The following is a 24,228-nucleotide window of genomic DNA, read 5'->3' as shown; positions in this document are numbered from 1 at the left end:
AAAGATAGAAGAGAAGGCTTTCTATTTAAGAGAGGACATGATCTTCACCGGTACAGGCACGCGGGACATTCAAGATTAGAAACATTGAAGAGGCGAAATTTTGGCTCGTACCTGAAACCACTCAATCATACACGTGATTGGCTATATTTGTGACCAAACCATAGTGCCTAACCAGATGGATACCATTTATATACTTGTGCATGCGTTTGCATGTCGGTACAACTATGTCTATGTATTCAGCTTTGCAGAAAGGAGCTTTGTTAAACTCAGACCCACTGTTCCCCACAACTTTTTTTTTTCTCCTATTACATTTAGAGATCAAGTTAAACTGAATTTTGTAAGGCCAGATTACCTGAATGATCAATTGAATCCCTTAATTAGATTGAGACGTTGTTTGATTCACTAAGAAGCACGTTTAGTTGTTTGTCATTTATAAGAAATAATCTAATCTAACATATGTTATTTAATTGTTAGTATTTTGTAGTTATCTTCACAAACCAAAGTTTTTTATTGCATTTATACGATAGTTACTTGTTACTCTAAGAATATGATCACCTGCTTTATCAATTGGTAGTAAGAGTGCATTATAAAATAATTGAGTGGCAGTCAAACTCCCTGACCAATGACCGAGTAGTCGAGTTTGCCAACTATAATCAAGAGACATGTAGAGAGATACCACGGGTCCTTTACACTTGTCCCTCTAACCACAAAGTATGCCTACTTTGGCTTAGACAAGGGATCCATGTCCATGGAGCCCATGACACCAAGGGAGGGGGGGGGGGGCGCTTGGGCCATGGCCCGGATGAGCGCAAGAATTTTTTTTTTATATTGAAAAAATCAAATTTTTTTAGTTTGGCCTGACTCGTCGGTCCTGGTCGCTCCTCTTGGCCCGACCCTAGAAAAAATCATGGCTTCGTCCCTGCATGACACCCCTTTTGTATATCTAATATAGACACAAATATCTCTATCAATGTATCCCATATGTGGGTAGTTGGTCATGATTAGTAGAACTGCTAATCTATGATTAAATGAGCTTATAGGATGCTAGTTATAAGATCTGCAGTTTGTTATCAAGAAATCATTCTGGAATACGTAAAGCTATAATCTATGAGGAAGGAAAAGGAAAAGGAAAAGGTCGTCTAATGGCATAAGAAGAAACAGAGGGCAGCCACTGCAACCCCGCTTTTACTAAATCATCACAGTGATGTCAGACGTAGTTATAAAGGTTGGCATATAACAGCGACGTGACCATATGTACTTCATTGCCCAAAACCTTGAAAGAAGGATTTCTCAAAGGAATAGATCGATGCCCGGAAGTTATTGACCGCAGTATTACACTTTATGCCTCTGTCCTTGGTTTCTATCTTTTTAGAAACGATCTAAGTAACCACATCGGTAGGAAGGTCCCTACTGCCAGGCTTCATGAATTATGGAGTCCATTAATTTCACATGTAAATACGGATAAACTTTCATATTATCTGTGGAGTATTCACTAGTGGTACTGCAGAACATGTTCGAGTTCCTTCTAATGAAAAAATGAAATTCAATGAGGATTTAGTTCATCCTCCATGAATATGTCATTTCCTGCCTTTCTCTGATGCATATATATAAGGACAAAAGCAGGTGGGGTTTCGGTGGAACATATGTTGTACAGAGCCCACTCTTTGGAACCTTGTTCCGTGTTGGCAAACCTGTGAATCGAGTTCGGATCATCCAACAACCGGGTCGCCAAGTCAACAAGCTGACTCGGCCGAGTTAGGGCATAAAATGGAGCCCTCATTGAAAGCAAGACAACTTGCATGATTGAGTTCTTTCTCGCCCACTTTTATCAAATGGACCCCTCGTTGCATTCAAGTCATCAACCAATATGCAAGGCAAACCAAAATTCATCTCACGTCTCAACAAAGCATTAAGAGGCAGATAAATGCCACATACCATCAATCTTGAAACAAGGAGTTCTTGCCTCACACTCAATCTAATACTTGTGCAAATCTACAGTGGATGAAACCACATGTTAATGGTTCAGAACGACCACATTTAAACAGAGATCATGTTGTCGTTTTTCACTCACAAACTAGTTTTGCTTTTGTAAATGATTGATTATTTCCTTTTGAAAAAGTTGTAGGAGATGATTGATTATTTCCTTTTGAAAAAGTTGTAGGAGAGTAATAATTTTTTTTTCATAGGACACTAAATATATAAACTCTCTTTTCCATTCATAGTGGACTCGTAGACCTCATATATAGTTCTATAATCCGGGACAAACATTTTAGTTGTAATTCATGCAAACAAACAAAATATCTAAATATGTGTAATGCTTGAAAAGAAGGACGGATTCTAAAAGTAAAAGTTGATGTAATATGAAAAAGAACAAAAAGAAAAGTTAATCGAAGAATGTTATCGTCTCCCCCCAGCTCATGATTTTCCAAACAAGATCGTGTCACAGCGGACCTGGTTTTTACTTTTTCAAAGATGAGGAGAGGAATCCGTTGGCAGATGAATCAACTCCGTTTTGTTTTTCAGGTTCGTTGCATCTCCTCTTCTTCTATGTGGAACCAACCTATTGGACCGTGCCACGTGGTCCTTCCCCTTTTTCCGTTCCATACGCGTTTCGCATTTCCATTTGATAGCCCGTAAAGTCGTCCGGTCCCGCAAGTTAGCGCTTTCCGTACAAAGAGTCGCCGAGTAGGGACGGCCGGAGATGCGAGTCCAATCCCTAAGCAGCGCCGCAAGAACGGATGTCGCCCCTTCCTTCGTAAATCGGGTGCGAATTTTAGTTGGAAATTGGAATCGATCATAGGAAAAGAACAAATCTTGATCAGCTGGAGCATTTAGTTTCGAGAATTGATGAAAGATACACAAATTTTTTCTTGATGAAGGCGGGGAGAACATTTGTTACGTATGTAAGTATGAATTTCGCTTTGTAATTCATGAAGATTGTTGACAGAGAAAAATACTTTGTTATATGCGTGTAGAGGAAGGAGGAGCTCTCCTTGAAAAAGTCCCTCGGGAGGGAAGGGGATTAGATTACGCGGCGAGCAAGTGGGTCCTCGTTCACATGGACAGAGCTCGAGCCCCGCAGGCGCGCGTCGCATTACGTCACCGCCTGGCAGCGCGCATATAGGCAGAAGCCCGGAGGAAGGGTCTCCCTCCGATTTTACCGCGGCGGCGGAAAAGCGCGGGGAAAGAGAAAGAGGACGGCGTTCGGGCGGCCGGCGACGTGCCTTTTCCAACGGATTTCCAGTGAGCGTTCCCGGCTGGACCATGATCGTCGTGAGGGGTAGGGAAGAGGGATGATCCGAGGCCTCAGCGAGGCGGTGATCACGCGCCGAGTAGTGAGCATTTCATCAGCCGGAATTACTGCCGTTGCTTTGTCCAAAGCTCCTAATCCGGACGGGAGACGTCCGGGGTTGGGGTTTCGTGATTTTTTCCCCTTGTTTTTGACTCGTCCCTTCTTATGGGAATGCCTGGGAAGCGATCGAATTACATGCTCCTGAGTCAGGAGCCGGTGGAGGAGGAGCAGCGGAACGCGCATAAGCCGGTCTTCGGCGGATACGAGGCTGAAAAGGGCAAGGATAAAGTTTTCGATTGGGCGATAGGTGCGGATGGCGATCTTCGCCAGGCTGGGTTCGCCCCCGTCGGGAGGGGCGGCCCGGTCATGGTTGCGCCGCCGCCGGCTACCACGGCGCTGCAGCGGCAGTCGAGCGGTAGCAGCTTCACGGGGAGCTCGCTCTCCGCGGGCGACTACCACATGCCGACCCTCTCGCCCACGGTTTCCTTGGGCGCTAACGACCCGGATCTGATGGGAGTTCTGCCGGATGATCCGTGGAAATCCGTCGAGGGGTTACTGAAGCCGGCTGAGCAGGCGGCCGCCGGGTCGTCTTCATCGAAAAGCTGGGCGCAGCAGACTGAAGAAAGTTATCAGCTGCAGCTCGCGCTTGCGCTCCGGCTCTCCTCGGAGGCAGCTCGCACTGACGACCCAAACTTCCTGGACCCTCTGCCAGGAGAGTCCGCTTCTGGTTCAACGCACTCTTCTGCGGAATCCATGTCCCACAGATTCTGGGTTAGTCTTTTTGCTTCTTTCTTTCTTTCTTTTTTTTTTCAAAATTTTCTAGATATAAAAAAGTTGCGGGAACTGCATCCCTTTTTTCCTGCCATGAAAAAGTTATGCATGCATCAATCTGTACTTAGCTAGCGAGCATGCCAGTTTGAAATTTAAGTACAGAGTCTGCGTGGCACGTTCATTTTCCCGTAATTTGAAGATTGAAGTTCTGTAATTAAGAGATTTAATTATTAATTTAGGTCATATTTTAGAAAGTTTCAATTTGCCGCCGCTTTGTGTAGCCTTAGCTCGCGTTGGACCAAACTGTCGATCCTTCGCCCTGATTATGCTGAGGGAAATGCTTGTTGCTCGTAATGAGGTATCTAGCTTCTGATTAGGAATGCTACATGAGGAAGAAGTCGACTCACTCCATGGGAAATGTAACTGATGTTTTAGAAAGAGAGACGAGATGTTTTTGTTTTTAAATTGGGTTCTCAAATAGGTGGTGGGTTACTATTAGGAACAAAAAATCCGCAAAACAAGCAAACCGCATGGCTTTCAAGTATGGAGTTTGGTGATTGCCGTCAATTTATGTCATGCGAAGGGAAGAGAAGGACAATGTCTTGTTCAAGATTTTTTATGAACTTGGCTTCTCATTTAGAAGCTCAAGAAGCTAGGGGGGAACCACCTCTTCCCTGAGAATAACAACCAAATGCAACAGAATCTTTGCAGACAAACTCAACATCAAACTCTGTAATTCTGTCAGCGATGCCTCCCCAATATGTGGGTTTGTCTGGTGTGACTCCAGAATTCAATGCCTTGCTGCATAGACGTACAGTATCTTAAGTGGCCTAAATTCCTACTCTTTGTTTGGATGCTGGTTGCCTGAAAGGTGTGCTAGGCGTACTTGATAATATCTGAAATAATTGAAGGGACCCATTTGATTTAATTTGAAAGGCCTTCACATGTTTTCATTGTAAAACATTTTGAGAAACAGAAGAGAAAAAAAAGAACAGTAACTCCAACTTTGTGCACACTTAGGCTTGTGTTGCGCTTATGTCTGGGATGCCTAGATGCCCTACAGAGCAACAACAGGAACATTGAAGCGATAGACCACTGTTAACCATAAATGCAATGTTGCTGTTAAGCAGCCCCTCTCTCCTCAATGTAAATTCAAAAAATGAACAAAAGAGAGGGTATATGAAAAACTGGAAATTCTTGCAAATGAGAAAAGTTCGTCTCCTCTGACACCTTAGATGTCAGATTAGTATGTCAGTGTCTGGCTCTTGTTTACATAATCATCCTTTTTGAAATTTGTGCAAACCTTTTTATTCTAACATTTGGCTTATGCAGGTCAATGGTTCTCTTTCTTATTATGACAAAGTTCCAGATGGATTTTACCTGATTCAGGGAATAGATCCACATGTGTGGACAATGTGTACTGATTTGCAAGAAAATGGTCGGATTCCATCAATAGAATCACTGAAGGCTGTCGACTCCATCGACTTGCCTGTTGAGGTAGTTCTAGTTGATAAGCAGACTGACTTTGATTTGGTGAATGTACAAAATAAGGTGAAAGGTCTTACACACGGTTGCAGCACCACAAAGGAGGCTGTTGAAAAACTTGCGGAGCTTGTCATCAAGCAGATGGGGTGAGTTCTCTACAATTATCTATTTCCCCAGCAGAAGGATAATTACTCCTCTGTGCTCTTAATAATTGAGATTAAATTGGTATTGAAAGGGGTACAGCTTCTTCTGAAGATGAATTGTTGATCGGTTGGAGGAATTGCTGCATGACTCTCAGGAAGAGGTTAAGATCCATTGTGCTACCCATTGGAAGCTTATCTGTTGGGCTTTGCAGGCATCGCTGTCTTCTGTTTAAAGTACACTTTCGACGATTTATGCTCTTGTTCACTTATGAAGATGTGTAAATGCTTGTCTTTGTTGTTTTCCATGGCCTAGATGTATGTCTATAGTGCATGAAGTCTAAATATGTAATGGTCTGCCTGTAGAAAATGCTTGTACCATCAATGCTTTATCTTTCTGTCTTTGTTTATTTCTTAATGCGTGCACCTTATTCTGGTTGTTTCACATGATTTTTTATTTATCTGTAGGCATTGGCAGATGCTATTGATTTACCATGTAGGATTGCGAGAGGGTGCAAGTATTGTAGACGAGCTGATGCTTCCTCCTGCCTTGTACGGTTTGGCACTGAAAGGTTTGCTTGTTAATCTTCCTCTAGATGTAGAGGATTGTTGGATGATACAAAAATCTGGTTTCTCAATATTCACCAATGTTTTCTGGAAATAGTTTTAGCTAATTTGGTCAGTAAACATGTGCAGAAGATTAATTAATAGATGAAAGAGCTCCACATTAGGTTTTTCTTTTATGTGGTTGTTCTCCTGTGCATATAGCTCCTTTCATCATGTATTCATTTCTTGATAGATTTTTGCTGTTGCTTACCCTTTGTTAGTTTTATATCACAAATTCTTCATTTCTGCATATGACATTTTCATACATGTTCCTTTCAAACTAACTATTTCATCTTACTTCCAGGGAACATTTGGTTGATTTGATAGGAGAACCTGGAACACTACGTGAGCCTGATTCCTTGCTCAATGGTCCAACTTCAATATGTATTTGTTCACCCCTACGGCTTCCCAAAACCAAGTCTATCTGTTTAACTGAGAATTTTGGGAGTTTGGCAAAGCAATATTTCAATGACTGTAGTTCATTGAGTTCTCTATTTGAAGGTACTTTCTGTAGGGAATCATGGATCCTGATTTTTTTTTTGTTTATCTGATATGTGTACATTTTCTGAGATCTTATTTGTTCAATGGATATCTACTGAGTACTGACATTTACTATCTGGAAGTAATTATAATTTTTAACCACATACTGGACACTTGCTTTAACCAGCGACCAATGATTATCCAGATCTTTACTTGGTAGGAGAATTAGATAATTGAATCGTTGCAGCAGTGAGTAGCAGATTTTGCTCTTATTTTTCATGATAGACCACTCCAGACTAGGGGAGCTGGAACGAATTGAGAATGCAGTATTCGGTGGTAGAGCTGCTCAGGTTCCATGTTAGCCCATGTTATAATGGAACCTGTTCCTTGTAACATTTAAAATGCTTAATATTTCATCTCATAGATAAGCATCACTCTAATATTCAATCCATGTGAAAATTGAAACACCAAGCAAAATCTAACATCTATGTCTCGACCACTCTTTCTTGTATTCTTCACAGACTCATAGTGTGCAACACTGTTAGGAAATATTTAAAAGATTAGTACGATATGAAGCTCAATTTCTTGGTTCCTTGGATATCTGCCTGGTACTTTTATCCCTGCTTCTTTATTCCACTTTACTTCCTTCCCATGATGATTCATGATTTTTGGTGTGAATTCTAAGCAGATGGTAGTCGAGTAGAAGCTGCAGAATCGTCCTGTTCTAATAATCCTGTCAGAAGGTATTCAGTTATTTTTCCATTCACTTGCAGATGAAATAGAAAACAATCCGTTGCAACTCAGACTGGTAATAAGTATCTGACTGTCTAGCAGGTCAAATGAAGAATCTCAATTGCAAGAAATACAGGGAATGCAGATGGAAAGCGATATAGGCTTAAAAGGACCCATTCAACTTTCCAAGCCACCAAGATGCATTCAACCCCGAGACCAACCATTGTTAGATTTAGTCAATCAGAGACGTGATAAGGGCAATGATTCAAACCTCTTGGGCCATAAAATGCTTCAGCTACCTCTTGATATTGAGGACCTAGACATCCCATGGACAGATCTTGTCTTAAGGGAGAAAATTGGTGCAGGTGATTTTCCTCTTATAGGATCATCTTTCCTCATCATACATATGTCCTTGCATCTGCTTTGTCAATGATTTGAGCTGATTAATTTAAAAGTGAATGGAAGAATGTTTCTTGTTTATTGTTTAGTGTCTGACATGCTTTTCTTTGAATTTCAGGTTCTTTTGGTACTGTCCATCGTGCAGATTGGCATGGATCTGTAAGTGCATGCTATCTCCTGCCCATGTTTTAATTCATAGTGAACTCTTGTGGCTATGATTGTTTAACTTCTAGGAGAGGTTATTTCCAATTTTCCCACTTTTTCTACCAATGTCTTATTGAAATTTTGAGGACTGTAGAAAGTGTGCATCATTTTCCTTTTAAAAATGAACATTTGGTTGCTTTATGGAGCTAAAATTAGTACTTATTGTTTGGTTAGTTGTGGCATTTCTTTGAATGGTAGTGAAATCCTGATCCGTCCGCCCTTTTCTAGAATTTCAGTTCATGTGAAAAAGCAACCAACAAACTGTTGATTGTCACAAGTTCAATGAACTTGTTAACCTTAATTTTTTCTATCTTGTATTTCTACTTTCTTGAGTTTTTCTTGATTACAGTTTAGCATTTCCTAGTTGTTGGTCCAATGTTATTGTTGCCTTTATATGTTTTTTCCCCAAGGCATGGCCACACTTCCACCACAAATGAAAACGAAAGCAAGACTATTCTTTTTGCTAATACTCCATTCCATCCGTTGTGCATCTCCATTTTCCCTTCTTTCTTTCTTCTTCTCTTTTTCTGGCCATTTCCTGTATCCTATCTATGGAAAGGAAAATTGCCAGAAGTGAGAGATGTGACAGCATGCTATGGTTTGTCTGATCGTGTTTTAGATTCTTCGTCAACTATGTGGAAGCATTTTTTAGTTAATTTTCTTTTTTAGGAAGTAAATTGAGTTAAGAAAAAAAAATTAGAAAATGTTTTTTCTAAAAATGAATTGAAATAAGAAACTGGTTTCAGAAATGGCATTTGAAGAACAGCTTGTTATTTTCTTTGGCAAGTGCCAAAAGTTCAGCCTATGGGATGTTGATGACAGGATGTTGCTGTTAAAATTCTGATGGAGCAGGACTTCCATGAAGAGCGATTCAAAGAATTTCTGAGGGAGGTACTTGTTTCTTAACGATCATCTTCCTGGATATTATATGCAAATAGTTTACTGCTGTTAAAGTCTGAAATAGCTGGCTTTATTCTATAAATAGCTGCCTTTATTCTATCTAGAAATTGCATCTGTTTACTAAATTTAGGATGTCCAAAAGCTAAATATTCCCTAATATTATTTCTCTTTTCTCCTTTCTTTCTTTCTTTCTATATGACAACAAACCGACCTGGGATGCACTGGTACAAGTCCCATTCAACAGTGACAAGTTGTTAAAAATAGGATGTGCCTTATTATGCTGTTCGTTTCCTGTGAAGGTTTTATCCGCAGGAATGTCAGTGGCAAACTCATGCTATGGAATGAATAATCCTGTTTTCTTAAGCAAGCATGTATATGATGACTATGTTTCAACTTAGGTGAAGACGCTAAAGGATCTTTGTAGTTTATATATGGATTCCTGATACTGTTTGGTCAGAATGGTTACCCAGTTGGTAAACGGATTAGTTCTACCACATTTGATTGGTTACCTCTCTGATGTTGGATTACTTGGTGATGCCCAATTTTATCCTAAAAGCTGTTGTAGGAGTAGGAGTGAAAGATGTGAATCATCATGAGTAAAGACACCTGGATATGGATGAAGTTTGTCTGTCTTGGATTTCTATTATCTTGATTATGTTACATTCTAGCGGATGTTCATAAAAAAAAATTATAATAACAGACGGATTGGTGAGAATTGTATTCATTCGTGCCACATATTAAAGACAGAAGACGGGAATCTTTCCATTTTCCTGCAAAGTCCCTTTAACATGGTATGCAAAGATCGATGGATTTGTACTTTTTAAAATAATCAAGCATTTCATAATAAGACTCCAACCATTACCACAGAGTGAGAGAGGGGACTAAAAAGTGTATCCCTGTTCTTTGGATTTTAAATGGGATTGATTTGAGGAATATAAAATTAGGACCCATTCAGATTCTGAAAATTGGTCAATTGTTGGTATTAGGATGACTTCATGGTTGCGGTCCCAGTCAAATATTGGTTGGAACTGATACTCTTTTTGCTTAGAGTGATAAATGCAAGTAGCTCTGATCTGCTTTTCTCTGCAACAGCAGAGAGTGATTTATGGAAAGGTGCCCTTGCGTGAAATCCAGCTGGAAACAGAAAGCTTTTGTCAAGTGATCCAGCATATTCAACAATATCCTTGGGAAGAAGCAATGCCTGGATGACAGTGTTTTTGGATACAGAAATTATACACTCTAAAAACCAACAATTTGGGACATTGGCATGATGCAAAGGTAATGTCCATAAGTAGGGGAATCAGTATTCATGGTCATAGTTCCTATTGCCTATCAAGTGCAGTCTAACATGAAGCCTTCTTGGTTGTCTTGATTTTTTGTCTTAACTTCTATGACAGAAAAATCTGACATTCAAATCCAATAAGAATTAATTCATTTAAGCAGTTCAAGGCTCCAAGCATATGAAGTTCTCAGGATATTCTTTCGACCAACCATGAGACCATCTTTTACAGATGACATATTTTTGAACCGCTGCAGTATTGCTTCTTTGTAGAATTGGGGGTCATGATGACTTTCCTTGGTTATTATGTATGTAGCTGAAAGCGCTAGGCGGGCCAACATAATCTAAACAAGTTCTGTAAAGGGTATGAGTTACACAATATTGAGATAAAATTAAACATATCTGAATCACAATGACTAATATTGAAGTGTCAAAACATCGACATGCATATTAACAGTAAATTGTATGCAGATACATTGTTAAAACTTTAAACATTATATATAAAAGTGACAGTGTACATATATGCAGCATTTTCTAGCAGTATATATGAAGCAAACAAATACATGACAGTAACAGTAACTAAATATATTCAGGGTAACAGTATATAAATAGTAAGGAGTAGGAGGAAGAAGAAGAAGAGCATGATGATGATGTTGACTATGAAGGGGAAGAAAAGGTAGACAAAGATGAAGGGTTTTGGAAGGGAGGGGAGATTTGGGGGGAAGGAAAAATGTAGGCAAAGAAGCAAAGAGATGAAAAAAATTCATTTTCCAGTTTACTGGATGCTCAGCCTACGTGGTCTGCTTAGGTGCTACTGCCTGGTTGTAAAGGGATCTGTGTAGGTCCTCGGGATGCTTTTGGCTACTAAAGTCATTATAGTATAAATTATAAAGTCATGGTAGAAGTACTTTGTTCCCCAGGACAATGTTAATAAATTGCGTTGGAAGTATTTCTGTTCCCAGGACAAAATTAGAAACTGTGACAAACATTTTTTGCTTCCTCCTTTCACAGCAAGTCTTTTTCATGAATTGATCCTGTATGGTATTCGGTTCTTTGATGTCCTTTCTTTTGTGGACCCATCATGCTTGCAGTTGATTTGGTTCTTTATTCTTTTCTCCTTTCTCCTATTAATTTACCCATCATATACTTGCAGCTAGATTTTTTCATTCAAGATGTTTCAAAGTACAATAATGTCCCTCTACGGTGGATAATGTCTCCCATTTCCTGTTTTTTCTAATATTGGACACTCTATATCATTTTCTTCCAGGTTGTGATTATGAAGCGTCTGCGACATCCAAACATTGTTCTTTTCATGGGAGCTGTGACCCAGCCCCCAAACTTGTCTATTGTCACAGAATTTTTGTCAAGGTTCTCACTTATCACAGTTTTTTTTCAATTGAGAAAAGGAATATCCATTTAATGTCAATTTAAATGCCTGTCTTAATAACTGCAGAGGCAGTTTGTACAAGCTTATACATAGGCCTGGTGCAAGAGAGTCACTGGATGAGAGACGTCGACTCAACATGGCATTTGATGTGGTTTGTCTTTCAATAAAAAAGGAATTTTTTTTTGGGTTGTTTGTTGTGGGGTGGAGGGGTGCATACACTGTACTACAAGCCGATTGCTCTATCATTTGGATTGGATAATGCACCGCAAGCCAGTTGCTCTATGATTTTGTTGGAAATCACTATTTCCAGAACAAAATGCTTAGTACCTTTTTTTGATTCTGGAATTTTTTCTGAGTGCACAAACTTTTTCTTGTGGTTTGTTTGTAGGCAAAGGGGATGAATTATCTGCATCGACGTAGTCCTCCAATTGTGCATCGAGATTTGAAGTCCCCAAATCTCTTAGTGGATAAGAAATGGACAGTCAAGGTATTCAAAGAAGCATGGGAATAAGATTACTGTATAACGTTCCAGTTAAAATGACATATGCTTCTTTTGCTGCTCTTTGTCCTACACCTGATTTCACTGCTGCACATGGATTAATTGTATTTGTATGCTATATCAAACAGAGGCTAAATATTTTCGGTGTTCTTTTTTTTTATGCATTTTGATGATTTGAGTGCTGCTGCACATGGATTAACTGTATATCGCAGCATGATCCTTGTATATCCAGACTAATGAATCTCAATCTATCCTATAGCCAACTTTTATGCCCTATAAACAAAGGATATGAAAGATGACACATGATAGTATGAGATGACCATCAGTCTCTCTCAAAAATCTAGTCAGATTTGGTCATGTTGCAATTGATCTTATTTAGAGAATAGTGTCTTAGAATGTTAGGAGGCCCTGAGTTTGAGAATTAGAACAACTCAATCCAACACCAACCTGTCAACTGTTTGCTTCAGTTTGGCACCTTGAAAGGGTTACGAACCAGGTTGCAAAATAGACTGGAGTTTGGCACCATTAGTTGACAATGATTTTATCATGTTCCACAATCTCTTAAAGAAGGAGCATTCTGGAGTTATGGTGTACCTTGTTGAGGAAGCATATGGCACATAACTGGTGGCGTTTAAAGTGTATTTTTGTTTTACGTAGCCAACTCGTTTAAATACTGAGGGATGGAGTAATATATATATATGTGTCTGTGTGTGTGTGTGTGTGTGTGTGTGTATAGAGAGGGAGAGAGAGAGAAAGAGAGAGATTGGTAAGTGCGAGACCCGTAAAGAATCATCTTGGCCATTGAACTTTTCAAGATGGATAACTGAAACTAAGAGCAAATCAAGGAGAAAAAGTTGTTAATTAATCCTCGATAACTAAAATACCCTAGCTCTTTTTTCTCCTTGATTTTCTCTTATCTATTCATCTAGGAAAATCAACGACCAAGATGATTCCTTATGAATATCGCACCTTAGGGTCTTGTACTTACTAATTTTTCTATATATAAGCGTGAGTTCAAAGATATTGGATGCGAAATGGCTCAAAATTAAAAATTTGTCGTTAAAAAATGTCGACACAGGTGCATTAGTGATGGTTTATGGTGCAAGAATGGTTCATGCCTTCATGGTGCAAGAATGGTTCATGCCTTCATGGTGCTTTTAGCAAGAGTGTATGGTGCATTCAGCAACAGACTTATAATTTTTGGTCATCTGGCAACATCCACCATCTAATAAATTCAATATATATCTCTATATATATATCACACATGCCTGCCAAATTCAGAACTTGTAGCGATGTTGACGGTGTTTGGCGCCATATCGGTTTTCTCACCAATAAGACATCAGCCAATACATATTGTTATGCATCAGCTCATATTGCTTTATTTTTTTTCATTTTATGAACATAAAGAATAATTTAATATATTTTAAATTGATTTTTAGAAAATAATAAAATTGGAAAAACCTATATTGGTCTTGTAACATATAGGCAAGGTGGTGGCACGATATGTGATATGCTCTGATACTGGGTTATATTGGTGACACTGTTTTTGAGGGTTGTTCAATTTAAATTTGGTCTTCATTGAAGATGAGGGCATTTCATTAAGATGAAGGATTAGACTCTTTTCTATTTTCTGCATATCATCTGTTTGTTCCAGTAGTTCCTTTTCTCTTAGGCGTATCATCTCAGTGCATTTTCTGAGATGTGCAAATTTAAGAATTTCATATTCATTAGAAGGTCGTTAGCTAAAAACTACTAGTTTGCTACGGAGCTTTAAGAGTATCGTAGGTTCTTTGCAGCATGTTCCTATGTCTTCTTGTGGCTTTATAAATGTAGGGGTGCTTGCATTACGTACATATACATACACATGCATTTCTTTTCCTGATCTTTAAAATTATGAATGATTATTCAGAAGAACGTTGTGTCCAGTAAAAAGCAACTTGAATTTTTTCTTTCTGTCTGCTTTAATCAAATGCCATATTGTCACTTCTCATGCAGCTATTTATTGTGTAATGGTCAGGTATGTGATTTTGGCCTTTCCCGTTTGAAGGCCAATACGTTCCTCTCTTCAAAGTCAACTGCTGGAACTGTAAGCTTTTTTCATTTCTTTCAGTATTGTCCAATTGCAGTTTTCAATTGGGTTCACTAATACTTTCCATCACCTTAAATTTGGACAGCCTGAATGGATGGCCCCAGAAGTACTTCGTGATGAGCCGTCAAATGAGAAGTGTGATGTTTACAGTTTTGGTGTCATCCTGTGGGAGCTTGTAACAATGCAACAGCCGTGGAGTAGTTTGAATCCAGCACAGGTTTGAATAGTTATGACAATGGTCGAATGCCTCTCTCTCTTTCTCTCTTACTTTCTTTCTAAGATCAGAAAAACAATGGCGCATCACTTAGGAAGCTCTTTTGATAAAGCTCTCAATATCATATACTGCTCAATCTATGGTGAGCTGCAGTTACATTCTCTTGTTTGTTTTTTTTTTATCACCACTTGTTTTTTCTTCCGGTTCTGTTGGTGGATATCGGCATAATGCATTGTGCTCCAGTGATGATTCCAGTGGGATGTGGATAGGTCCTTTTGAAGAAAATTCACCTACGTGTGGAATTGCAAGTCTGACAGATTAATCTTTAGAGTTTTCTTTATTCAATGATCATGCTTCGTTCTTCTCAGGGGTGGAGGCAGGGGCCATGGCTTCCCCTTGGATTTTAAAAAATCAAAATTTTACTTGTAAATTTTTACAATTTTATTATTACCTATATAAAAAAATTTAAAGATTTATATTTTGGCCCCTGTTTTTGAAACTATATTTCAGCACCTGCGACAAAAAATTCTTAGCTCCGCCCTGGTTGTTCTGATTCTAGTTATGTTAAAATGAGCAAATTATACACTATTAGTACCTTTCCTGTTCCGTGTGAAACACGATGCTGCTTAACCCGATTGAGGTTTAACTTGTTATTATGCTAGGCCTGTTTACATGCTAGTCCCCTTCGTTGTTCCTGATAAATTTGCCATGTGTAGGTGGTGGCAGCTGTCGGTTTTCAAAACAGAAGGCTTCAAATTCCTAGCTACGTCAATCCCAAAGTGGCATCCATAATCGAGTCCTGTTTTGCCAAGCAAGTAGCTGTGAACCTTACTGTTCACCCAGTTGGTTAGGTTTTCTGTAACCTACGGCTCATATGGTTCTGATTTTGCAGTGAGCCCTGGAAACGGCCTTCTTTCGCTAGCGTCATGGAATCTTTGAAGCCACTAATCAAGCCTTCAACACCAGGATAAGCAATACAGAGCTACGACCAACTTACCTGAAGGTTGGAACTCCTGAAAGAAAATTTGCAAAATGTCCATTAATTTTTCTTTAGAAAATTAACTCGCAGATTAGATCTTCAACCAGACGATGAAATCAGGTAATGTGCTTTTCTTCTTTTTTCCCGAATTAGTATGGCTTGAGACTCTATTTGACATTCGTTGGTCATCATTTGCTTGTCCCTTTCACCAGTCTTCAATTATTGAACACATGGCCTTGAATTTTAAGGGTCTTTGTCATAATCAACAGTCATGTAAACATTTTCTGCATCTAGTACAAGATTGGTGATTGTTCTGAGAGGCGGACACTTGAAAGTTACTGAATTTGGGTCACGGAACCCAAATCATACTCTTTTGATGTTTGTTTTTGACAGATTATTTTATTTGCTTTGGTAGATTATTATTTTAGTACTCATTTCTGAACCATGGCAGTTTATTCTTGTATATACCTGCACGTCACCTTCGGGCAGTCCTCCAGTTGCAAAGAAGCAAGGAAGAGATGCTTGAAGCAGATGGAAGTTAAGTCCCAGCAATCGTCTCCTTCACCTGTAAATGGAATTATATTTTGTATCAGGCTCCTGGATGCCTGATGTAGGATCCCTTTGTTTAATGTGAATGTGGGCAAATCCCATGTTGGCACCTCTTACCGTCATTCACGTTATCAATGATTTTATACAAATATATGGTTACATATTTGCTTCGTCTCTCTGCTTTCCTTAATACACGAACTTCATGAAGTGCAAAAGGAGCACCAATCAATTTACTCCTTTTATTTTTTATGGCAACAAATTTATGGATAGAAAGATCTGAAAATTGTTATGGTAGGGCTGCACAACGAACTCAGGCTAGGCTCGAACTTGCTCGAAGAAACTCGGCTCATGCTCAAGTCGTTTATAAACGAAAATGAGTTACATAGCTAATGCTTGCACGAGTTAAACGAATTTGCTTACATGAGTTAACGTGAAACGAGTTAATGCTTAAATGAGTTAAATGAGTCAAGTTTGAGCTCGATTTTTTGTAGTTGAGTTGAACTCAAGCAGGCCAAGTTTGAGCTCGACTCAGTTTATGTGACTCAGTTTATGTGCCAACTCGAGCTTGAGCTCGACTTGGTTCTTATGCCGCTCAACTAACTAAAGTGCCTGTGCATGCTGCCGTCGGATACCCATGTGAATAATAAGAAAGATTTTGACAAGTACGGTGGTTCTCGGATGAGCGAGATGTTATGTTGCAGTCGTTTGTCTCAAGCCGATGTAAGTATTTTAAGTATATAATTTACTGTGTTATGACCTTGTAAGTGTGGTCGCATAACCGATTCGGTAAAGAGGATATGTTAATTTAGGTGTTTTTAATGTTTCTCTTCTGAGTAATAGCAAAACCAACAGCTTAAAAAATTTAATTGGTTAAGCATCCTTTTGTTTGCGGGTAAAGTGTTTCCAACAAAGAACAGTTTGTATCGAACTAACATGAAAAACATAAAGATTATAAATGACTTTTGATATATGAACGTGTGAAGTAACTTTTGATAAGGTGAAATTAGACAAATTACACCATGAAATCAAAGAGAAAAAACCAAATTACTTTTTAAGCCGACTATTTTTATTCTCAACAGTGGGCAGAGACAATCTTTTTTAACATACAGACTTCGTAACCATCTGGTCTAACAAAATCAGATGGATGAGTCTAGTTCGCGTATGGTGTTTATGATCTATGTGGTGCGTGTGGCACACAAATGGTTTAACACTCAAAATTTGATGCCTATACTCTCAATGTAAGGTAAGAATTCGTTCAAATTCTTATTGGAAACCTCAGGGGGATTTTATGGAGTGAAACTTCCTGGTGCAACCAGGGCGCAATTATCTTTCCTTTAACTTTCAAGATACCAAAAAAAAAAAAAGAATCTCAGAACTGGCCAAACCCTTGCAATTGTAAATCAAAGAAACCATGAAAATAGCAGAGTCTCTACCTTGTTCCTGGAATACGCTCCAAAACATACTCGTTTCTTCTCGAAATGGTGATTTCTTCTGTTCTCCAAATACAATCAATTAATGTGTGATAGAGGCAACAAGATTGGCAGATTGGGGTGCCGATTTGAACGAGAAGGCATGTAGATCATATATGCTCAACGGTTCTTCCAATCGCAGAACTGGGTTTTGCTTATCGAGCGCGAGAGAGAGGCGCCCCACCCAGCTGACGTGAAGGCGTAGCGTTTGTTGCTTACCCAGCAAGTTAAAGCGACGCGGTCTAAATGGTGATAGTAAATGTCAGAAGGAGAACTTTTTTACTTAAGTCGGCTGAGGAAGAGAACAAGATATTTCAAATTAATCCATACTCAAGACAAAGTTATAAAATGCGCTTAATACTTTTGGATTTTCTGATCCGCACCTAGGAAGTTGATGTTGGGAAGGAAAGACATTTTTCGTGTTATGTCGTTAACTTAGGAAAACATGGTCCCACGTAATAAAATGACATTTTGATAATTTTATAATGTTTTTTTTTTTTAATTTTCATTTTTGTTCTTGTATGGGGGAGGGGTCTTTCAGGGCATTTTAATCATTTGCAATCCTTAATGCATGGAGTCTTGCTAGAAGCCATAACATATAATCTGCTTTAATTAGAAAAAACTAGTTAAAATTGAGGAAGAAATCAGACATACTCTTTATTTTTATGTACAACTAAGTGGTCTCCAACTTCATGAAGACTTAGAACTTTGACATTGTCAAAAAAAAAAAAAAAGGCCTGAGGTCCAACTTTCATGTTTAGGCCTTTACGGCCCAATCCTATCACTCGCTTGAGCTGTCTGAATCTGCAAAAGTATGGTGCTCAGTACTTGGATTATTTATGGATATGAAAGAAAAAAGGGTTCATTCTAAATAAGATTAACAAAAGAGACTATTAGAAAATTTGAGAACGATGGGGGCTTTTCTAGAATGAGTATCTTTCCGCGAAAGAATCGGAGTCCTTCGTGTAAGAAATGAGATTTTCAGACCCATTTCCACGTTGCCGAAGAATGGCGGCAACGGCGACGCGCAACTATAAATTGAATGCCCGCCTTCTCGTGCAGGCCGGAGCGATCTTCTTCTGTAATCAGGCCTTTTCCCTTGGGCTTCTTTGGAGAAGGGATGGGCTCTGCCTCGCCGGAATCCGACGTGTCCGCCGCCGAAGATGTGCCCAACTCCAGCTTCCGTCCTCGGCCGTTTGAGTCCCTTCAGTTGCCCCCTGTCCCGCCGTTCCTCACTAAGACGTACGATCTGGTGGAAGACGGCTCCCTCGACTCCGTGATCTCGTGGAGCCCCGACGGGAGGAGCTTCGTGGTCTGGGATGCCGTCCAGTTCTCTATAAGCGTGCTCCCCCGTCACTTCAAACACGGGAACTTCTCGAGCTTCATTCGCCAACTCAACACCTATGTGTGTATATTCTTTTTTTAGTTTTGCCATCTCTGTTTACCACTTGATCGATTTCTGCATGTAATGCAGGGATGTTGATGGCGTACTTCTTTCTCTTTCTCTTGTTTTTTTTTTTTTAAATATCTTTGCTTGGTCGATGTACCTTCTTATTGGGGGACCTTTTTTCCGATTGTGGGTGTAGAGGGCTCTTTATGTAATGTAACTGGTTATTTTTTAATGGTTCGTCCTGTATGATAATTGATAAATAGTTTGTGTGTCTGAAAGCTTCATGGGGAAGGAAGACGCGTACAGTTTTCTTTATCTGGTAAGTAAAGTGGTGATGATGAAGGCAGCATGGCATGCTTAGTTACTTGAACTTGGTATCTTCGTATTTTTGAGAACTAAGTGGTGTATCAGAACGTTACTTTTTTTTTTTTCATGCTAAAGAAACAGAGAGCATCAGTTTTAGGTAGATTGAGACACATAAGAAAATTTAAAAACAAATTATATTTCAATTTTATCCCGTTGCTTTTTTGTAGTGGTTGGAAATTATTCCAGTAAGGGATGAAAGGAAAATGATGGCTTACTAGCAAAAGGGGGACATGAAGTTTTCCTTTATACGTCTAGGCGAATCGCATTCTCGGCAACTTTTCTCTTCGGATTCAGCCATCACAAACTCGGTACTGAAAATGTACATTTTTTGGCAGCCATTATGCAAGTTGGCCACCTCATAATGAACGCAATATATTATTGCACAACAGCAGAATGTTATTATAGATGGATCTGAGGGTATCACTTTTTTTTTGGCTTTCTTGTCCACAATCATCAGTTTGCGGTACAATTTTCTTTCGTAATTGTTGCAGATCCTAACGGCTAGGCTTTGCATTTGCATTGTTGAGCGAAAACCGATCGAGTTGCATTTTTCTTTTCTCAAAATCACCATTACCTGCAGATTTATCATTTTAAAGGTCATAAGGTACCTCACTTTCGTCCTGCCTCATCCATAAACGTAAAACTTGAATCATCATGCCCGTTCTGAAAAAATGTACACCTTACTGCAACTGGCTTTGGTTGATACCACATGCAGACTTCGGGTTCTAATTCATGCTTGATGCCAGTAATGGTATGTTTCTTCTGGATATACAAAAAGTTTAGCATGTCATTTATGCTCTCCAGTAGTGAAAGTCTTACTTGCAGATTTTGTCCTGAAGTGCTGCTCGCAAAGCATGGATATATTAGCAAGGAAGCTCGATTTATATTCTTTTTCCTTAGCTGGCTTTTTATCATTTGCAATTTAAAAACCGGAGAATTTTCTGTTTGTCTCTGTTCTCAAGATTTATGTGAGTTTCTGGCATCAGGGTTTTCGTAAGATTGATACAGAACGTTGGGAGTTTGCCCATGAGGATTTTCTTCAAGGCCAGAGGCATTTATTAAGGAATATCCGCAGGCGCAGGTCATCTCAGGCTCACCAACCTGGGCGTTCAGGAACGTGCACAGAATTGGAAAAGACTGATACGGAAGCTCAGGTGGAAGTGCTAAAAAGAGATAAAGATGCGTTGATGCAAGAGGTCAGGAAACTAAGCGAGCAACAACAGCTGACCAACACTCACATAAAATCCTTGAATCACCGGCTTCAAGCGACAGAGGAGCGACAGAAGCAGATGCTTACCTTCTTGGCTAAGGCATTTGTGAACCCAAAACTTTTAACCCACCTGTTTCTGCGTCAGAAAGATCGAAAACTCCCATCTCAGGGGAGAAAAAGTTTGCCCACCAGCCAACAAACGGACGAAACTTCTCTTTGTCCATCTATGGAAAGACAACTTCTGGAATACAAGTTTGAAGATTCTTCTTCATCCCTCGAGTTGTCTGATTTAGAGATTAATGCTGGTGTAGAGTTTTGTGAATCTGTTTTACCAGTTATGGTTCCCAAGGATGGTCTCGGTACTGATGGAGAAGCAAGACAGGGCAGTATTGTTTCAGGCAGTAATCTTCTGCCGAAGAAAGAAGATGAGGACAAATACGACGTTACTGCTTTGCCAACTTTTGAGTCCGACATTTCTAGTTTGAAGGGAAAGAGTATATTGAATGATGATGCAGATAGAAGTGACTACATAGTTGATTACATCGTCTCCACTCCTGAAGATGCATCAATGGAGGCCATCTTGGCAAGCTTGACACAGGATTCAAATGCTCTTGTCGTCAACCATAATGAGATGTTGGATGCTTCTGTCTTTTCTGGTGAAGGCTGTGCTAGTTCTGACGTTCTCTACATGAATGCTATTGATCTTCATACTGAAGAGCAGGATGTTGCTGACCTTTGGGGAGTGAATTTGAAGCAAAGTTTGGATGCTTCTCCAATTGATCTGTGGGCCAGTGATTTAAGTGATCATCAAGATTTGCCAATTCATAGCGAAAATCAACTTGGGGGTTCAAATATGTAAGAATAGAATATTCTCGTTTACTACCTTTCCTTTCTAGTTAGTAATTTATGACTCCACGTATGAAGTGACTAAGAGTAGAATATTCAATATAAATTTTGTTTCACAAATTGCACTTTCCTTTGTTTCGTTGTGTAAAGTCTGAACATGTTTTGGAGATGCCCATATTCATGTGCATGTGCAACTGCCTTTTTGTAGATTGTAGGCAGTAGGCACTGAAATCCCTGGCAACCTGTCTCTGTACCAGCTTCAATACCTGTATCTAGGTGACATGGCATATCTATATATTGCTAAAGGAAATTAAATCTATAGGGCCGTGAAATGTATCTACAACACAGCCATGAGCCTCTTTTATTTTTGAGCCAGTTAGTCCTAGTGGATTCTGATTAGTGAACCGATTTTGCATTTTCAGCCACCTTGTGATCTTGAGCAGGTTGTTTGTCATTGAAAATCTAGCTGGTTGAAGTTTACAAAACCTTGTTATGTTTGATGGAGAGGTCTTCACTCACTCTTGGGTGCGCTGGATGCTGACCTGCAGGGTAGCAGATGCAAAAGCAGTTGACTTAACTGGAGTTGGAAAAGGAAGCTGCTGATGATTGGCGATCCTATATGTTCATCCTCTATAGCATAGGAATTTAAGGACTTCATGATTAGCAAGGTTGACAAAAGAGTTCACCATGGGATTCACGCATCACTGTCATTGCAGGATCTTTCTTGGTTTTGGTATGCTATTTTAGATCTTTCGTTTGTCCCTTCCCTCAGTTATGGATGCAGAATCTAGTCTGCTTGCAAAATCTGTATATTTTGACTGTGTGTGTGTCGTTGTTTTTTGTTAGATAGCCTAAAATGTTTAGAATATTGACATGTTTCTCCTTTCATCCTTTTATATGAGTTTGCTGATCTGTGTTCATCTTAACATTATGTCAACCTTGTTAATTCAAGTTAATGTTATTCTGGTACCAGATTGTCTCAGGTTTGGAACACGTGCTATTCATTTTGTAGATAATTTCGACTGCTTGGACTTTTTGTTTTGCGTTACAATTGAATGAGCAATACAAATATGCAATATATGTTTGTGTGTGTTGCGTGTTTTTTCATTGCCGTGTGATGCGTGTTTTTTCATTGCCTCTTCATGCATGTGCGTGTTACGCATCAAAGGTTTGGCCAGTGGTGATGTGGTTGCTTAACTCTGAGAGGAAGAATAGAGGCCATGTAGTGTGATGCTGATGTACATAATGCATAAATGTGCTTCTAATCCGAGGTTAATAATGGTTTCTGACGGTAGTTGAGTATCACCAATAAATTCGTGTTTTGTTGAAGGATCAATAAGAATGCAGTAGCTGTTAAATATTAGCTTGTAAATTGCTTTCTACCTTAGTTTATATGTCATAATACTGTTTATATCGTTGAAATGTTATTTTGAAGTACATTTTTTAGGTGACCATCAAACTCTTAGCACTTACGAGCTATGAGCCTTTTAGACTTGGTGACTGCATAGTTCTTCAGAAGTTGCTTCCTGTAGGTGATAACCTTTTCAGTGCATAATGCTGCACCCCTTTCTGCAAATATTATGCAGACAGTAATCTGTTGCTAAAAACATGTATATGCAAGCTTCTGGCAGATCAATGAAATATCCGACAGTGCATCCATGTCTATAAGCAGTCATAGATTTTATGCTTGTAGCTTCCCGTATGATATTGGAAAATGGGGAGGCGCTTACTGGGTGCCTTTCGTCATTTGGTTGTAATCTACTTGCTTCTAGTGCTATTATAGGTCAGTAATTCTCTCCCATTCAAAAATCTTCTAGTTAGTAATAATACAGGAAAGGGTGATACTTTTTGATGCGATTCATCTTGCATTTACAATGCGAGAAGCATGGTGCAGCTCTTAGATGTGTTTCATACTGATGCTCACGGTTTGACGCTTGAATTTTTTCTTTTGGTTAACCTTTTCTGAACCTGTTGTATTCCTCTTTACATGGTTGCCTTTTCATGGATTTTTTTTTTTTTTGTGCTGATTGTTTTGCAGGAACGACCAAAATCTGTACCGTGGATTCGTGGTGAACGTTTTGCAGCATGATCATAGTATGCGCGGGAGCATGAGAGTCACACATTTCAATATCTTGTGTATTGCGTAGTAAAGATTTGGAGCAGCGATTCAAGGCTATACTATATGAAACGACTAGAATTTCCAGTAAATAAGAAAATGTTCACATGCCCTTTCAGACGTTTGATGCTCTCTAGGTTATGTCCTTGCAGTATTTAGTCTACAAAATCCCAATTTCCTGAAAAAAAAAAAGTCCCCGTCGCAAATTGAATTGTGTGTGTGTGTGGGAGTGGGCGTGCTACCCTCTCTTGGGCTGTCTGACGTTGGATGTGAGAAGGCGCACTATCACGGTTCCCTTGAATATTGTTACGGCGAAGAACAATGGTTTGAGTTCATGTCCGTATGGTCGCTAAAGAAAGAATTTCCTGATAAAACTACGGTCAAGCATGGTTCACCTGTAAATGAAAAAAGAAGGGTATTGCTTCAATTTCCTGGAAAAGTAATGTGATTCAGTTTGTATAGAAATCGGATCCAGCAACCCAAAAAAGCAACTAGTCGCAATTCCTAAACCGAACCGTTCGCACTTTGCACCCAACTTGTTCTGTTTAATGATGTTGGTGCTCTAAAAACGATAGTGGAAGTCAGGCATTCTGCAATTTGTGCTTGCACACGATGTCCCGGTTTCCAATTATGTACGCTATGGTTGTGGAGGCTGTCTTTGTGGTTCAATCCATATTCAGCATAGTTGGCAAATCTGTGACTCAGACTTGGATCGGCAGATGACCGAAATTAAGCGAGTTGATTTGGCGACTTGGTCGGGTTAGGTCATGAATTTTTTAAAGAACATATTTATTGCATATCAAAACAGTTAGACTATTGAATATGA

General features: G+C 39.3%; 2 protein-coding genes across 8 annotated transcripts; both read left to right on the top strand.

The window, feature by feature from the left end:
* The first annotated feature begins 2,661 nt into the window (after window positions 1–2,661).
* Window positions 2,662–16,179, top strand: LOC116263855 (serine/threonine-protein kinase CTR1). Of its 5 annotated transcripts, none has more exons than XM_031643651.2 (18): window positions 2,678–2,899; window positions 2,976–4,063; window positions 5,396–5,694; window positions 5,784–5,925; window positions 6,157–6,260; window positions 6,599–6,795; window positions 7,463–7,517; window positions 7,609–7,871; window positions 8,024–8,064; window positions 8,932–9,000; window positions 11,556–11,656; window positions 11,742–11,826; window positions 12,064–12,162; window positions 14,192–14,260; window positions 14,349–14,480; window positions 15,194–15,288; window positions 15,370–15,480; window positions 15,908–16,179. In XM_031643651.2, exons 2-17 carry the CDS (start codon window positions 3,458–3,460, stop codon window positions 15,446–15,448), a joined length of 2,436 nt encoding a protein of 811 aa, XP_031499511.1. In that variant the 5' UTR covers window positions 2,678–2,899; window positions 2,976–3,457; the 3' UTR covers window positions 15,449–15,480; window positions 15,908–16,179. The 5 variants fall into 5 exon arrangements, 4 of the variants coding, with proteins under 4 accessions (XP_031499509.1, XP_031499512.1, XP_031499511.1 ...); XM_031643650.2 differs by having other exon boundaries at window positions 2,678–2,903; XM_031643649.2 differs by having other exon boundaries at window positions 2,662–4,063.
* Window positions 16,180–18,357: 2,178 nt separating this feature from the next.
* On the top strand, window positions 18,358–23,508 carry LOC116263856 (heat stress transcription factor A-3-like). Of its 3 annotated transcripts, XR_004174720.2 has the most exons (5): window positions 18,360–19,183; window positions 19,398–19,981; window positions 20,217–21,295; window positions 21,835–22,019; window positions 23,325–23,508. XR_004174720.2 is itself a non-coding variant. In XM_031643654.2 (3 exons), the coding sequence occupies exons 1-3, from the start codon at window positions 19,940–19,942 to the stop codon at window positions 21,887–21,889; spliced, it is 1,176 nt and encodes a 391-aa protein (XP_031499514.1). In that variant the 5' UTR covers window positions 18,358–19,939; the 3' UTR covers window positions 21,890–23,316. The 3 variants fall into 3 exon arrangements, 1 of the variants encoding a protein (XP_031499514.1); XR_004174719.2 differs by having other exon boundaries at window positions 18,358–19,981; XM_031643654.2 differs by lacking the exon at window positions 23,325–23,508 and having other exon boundaries at window positions 18,358–19,981; window positions 21,835–23,316.
* Window positions 23,509–24,228: the final 720 nt, after the last annotated feature.

This window comes from Nymphaea colorata, chromosome 11 (assembly GCF_008831285.2).
Source record: "Nymphaea colorata isolate Beijing-Zhang1983 chromosome 11, ASM883128v2, whole genome shotgun sequence".
Taxonomy (NCBI): Eukaryota; Viridiplantae; Streptophyta; class Magnoliopsida; order Nymphaeales; family Nymphaeaceae; genus Nymphaea; species Nymphaea colorata.
This window is presented reverse-complemented; position numbering and strand designations above follow the sequence as displayed.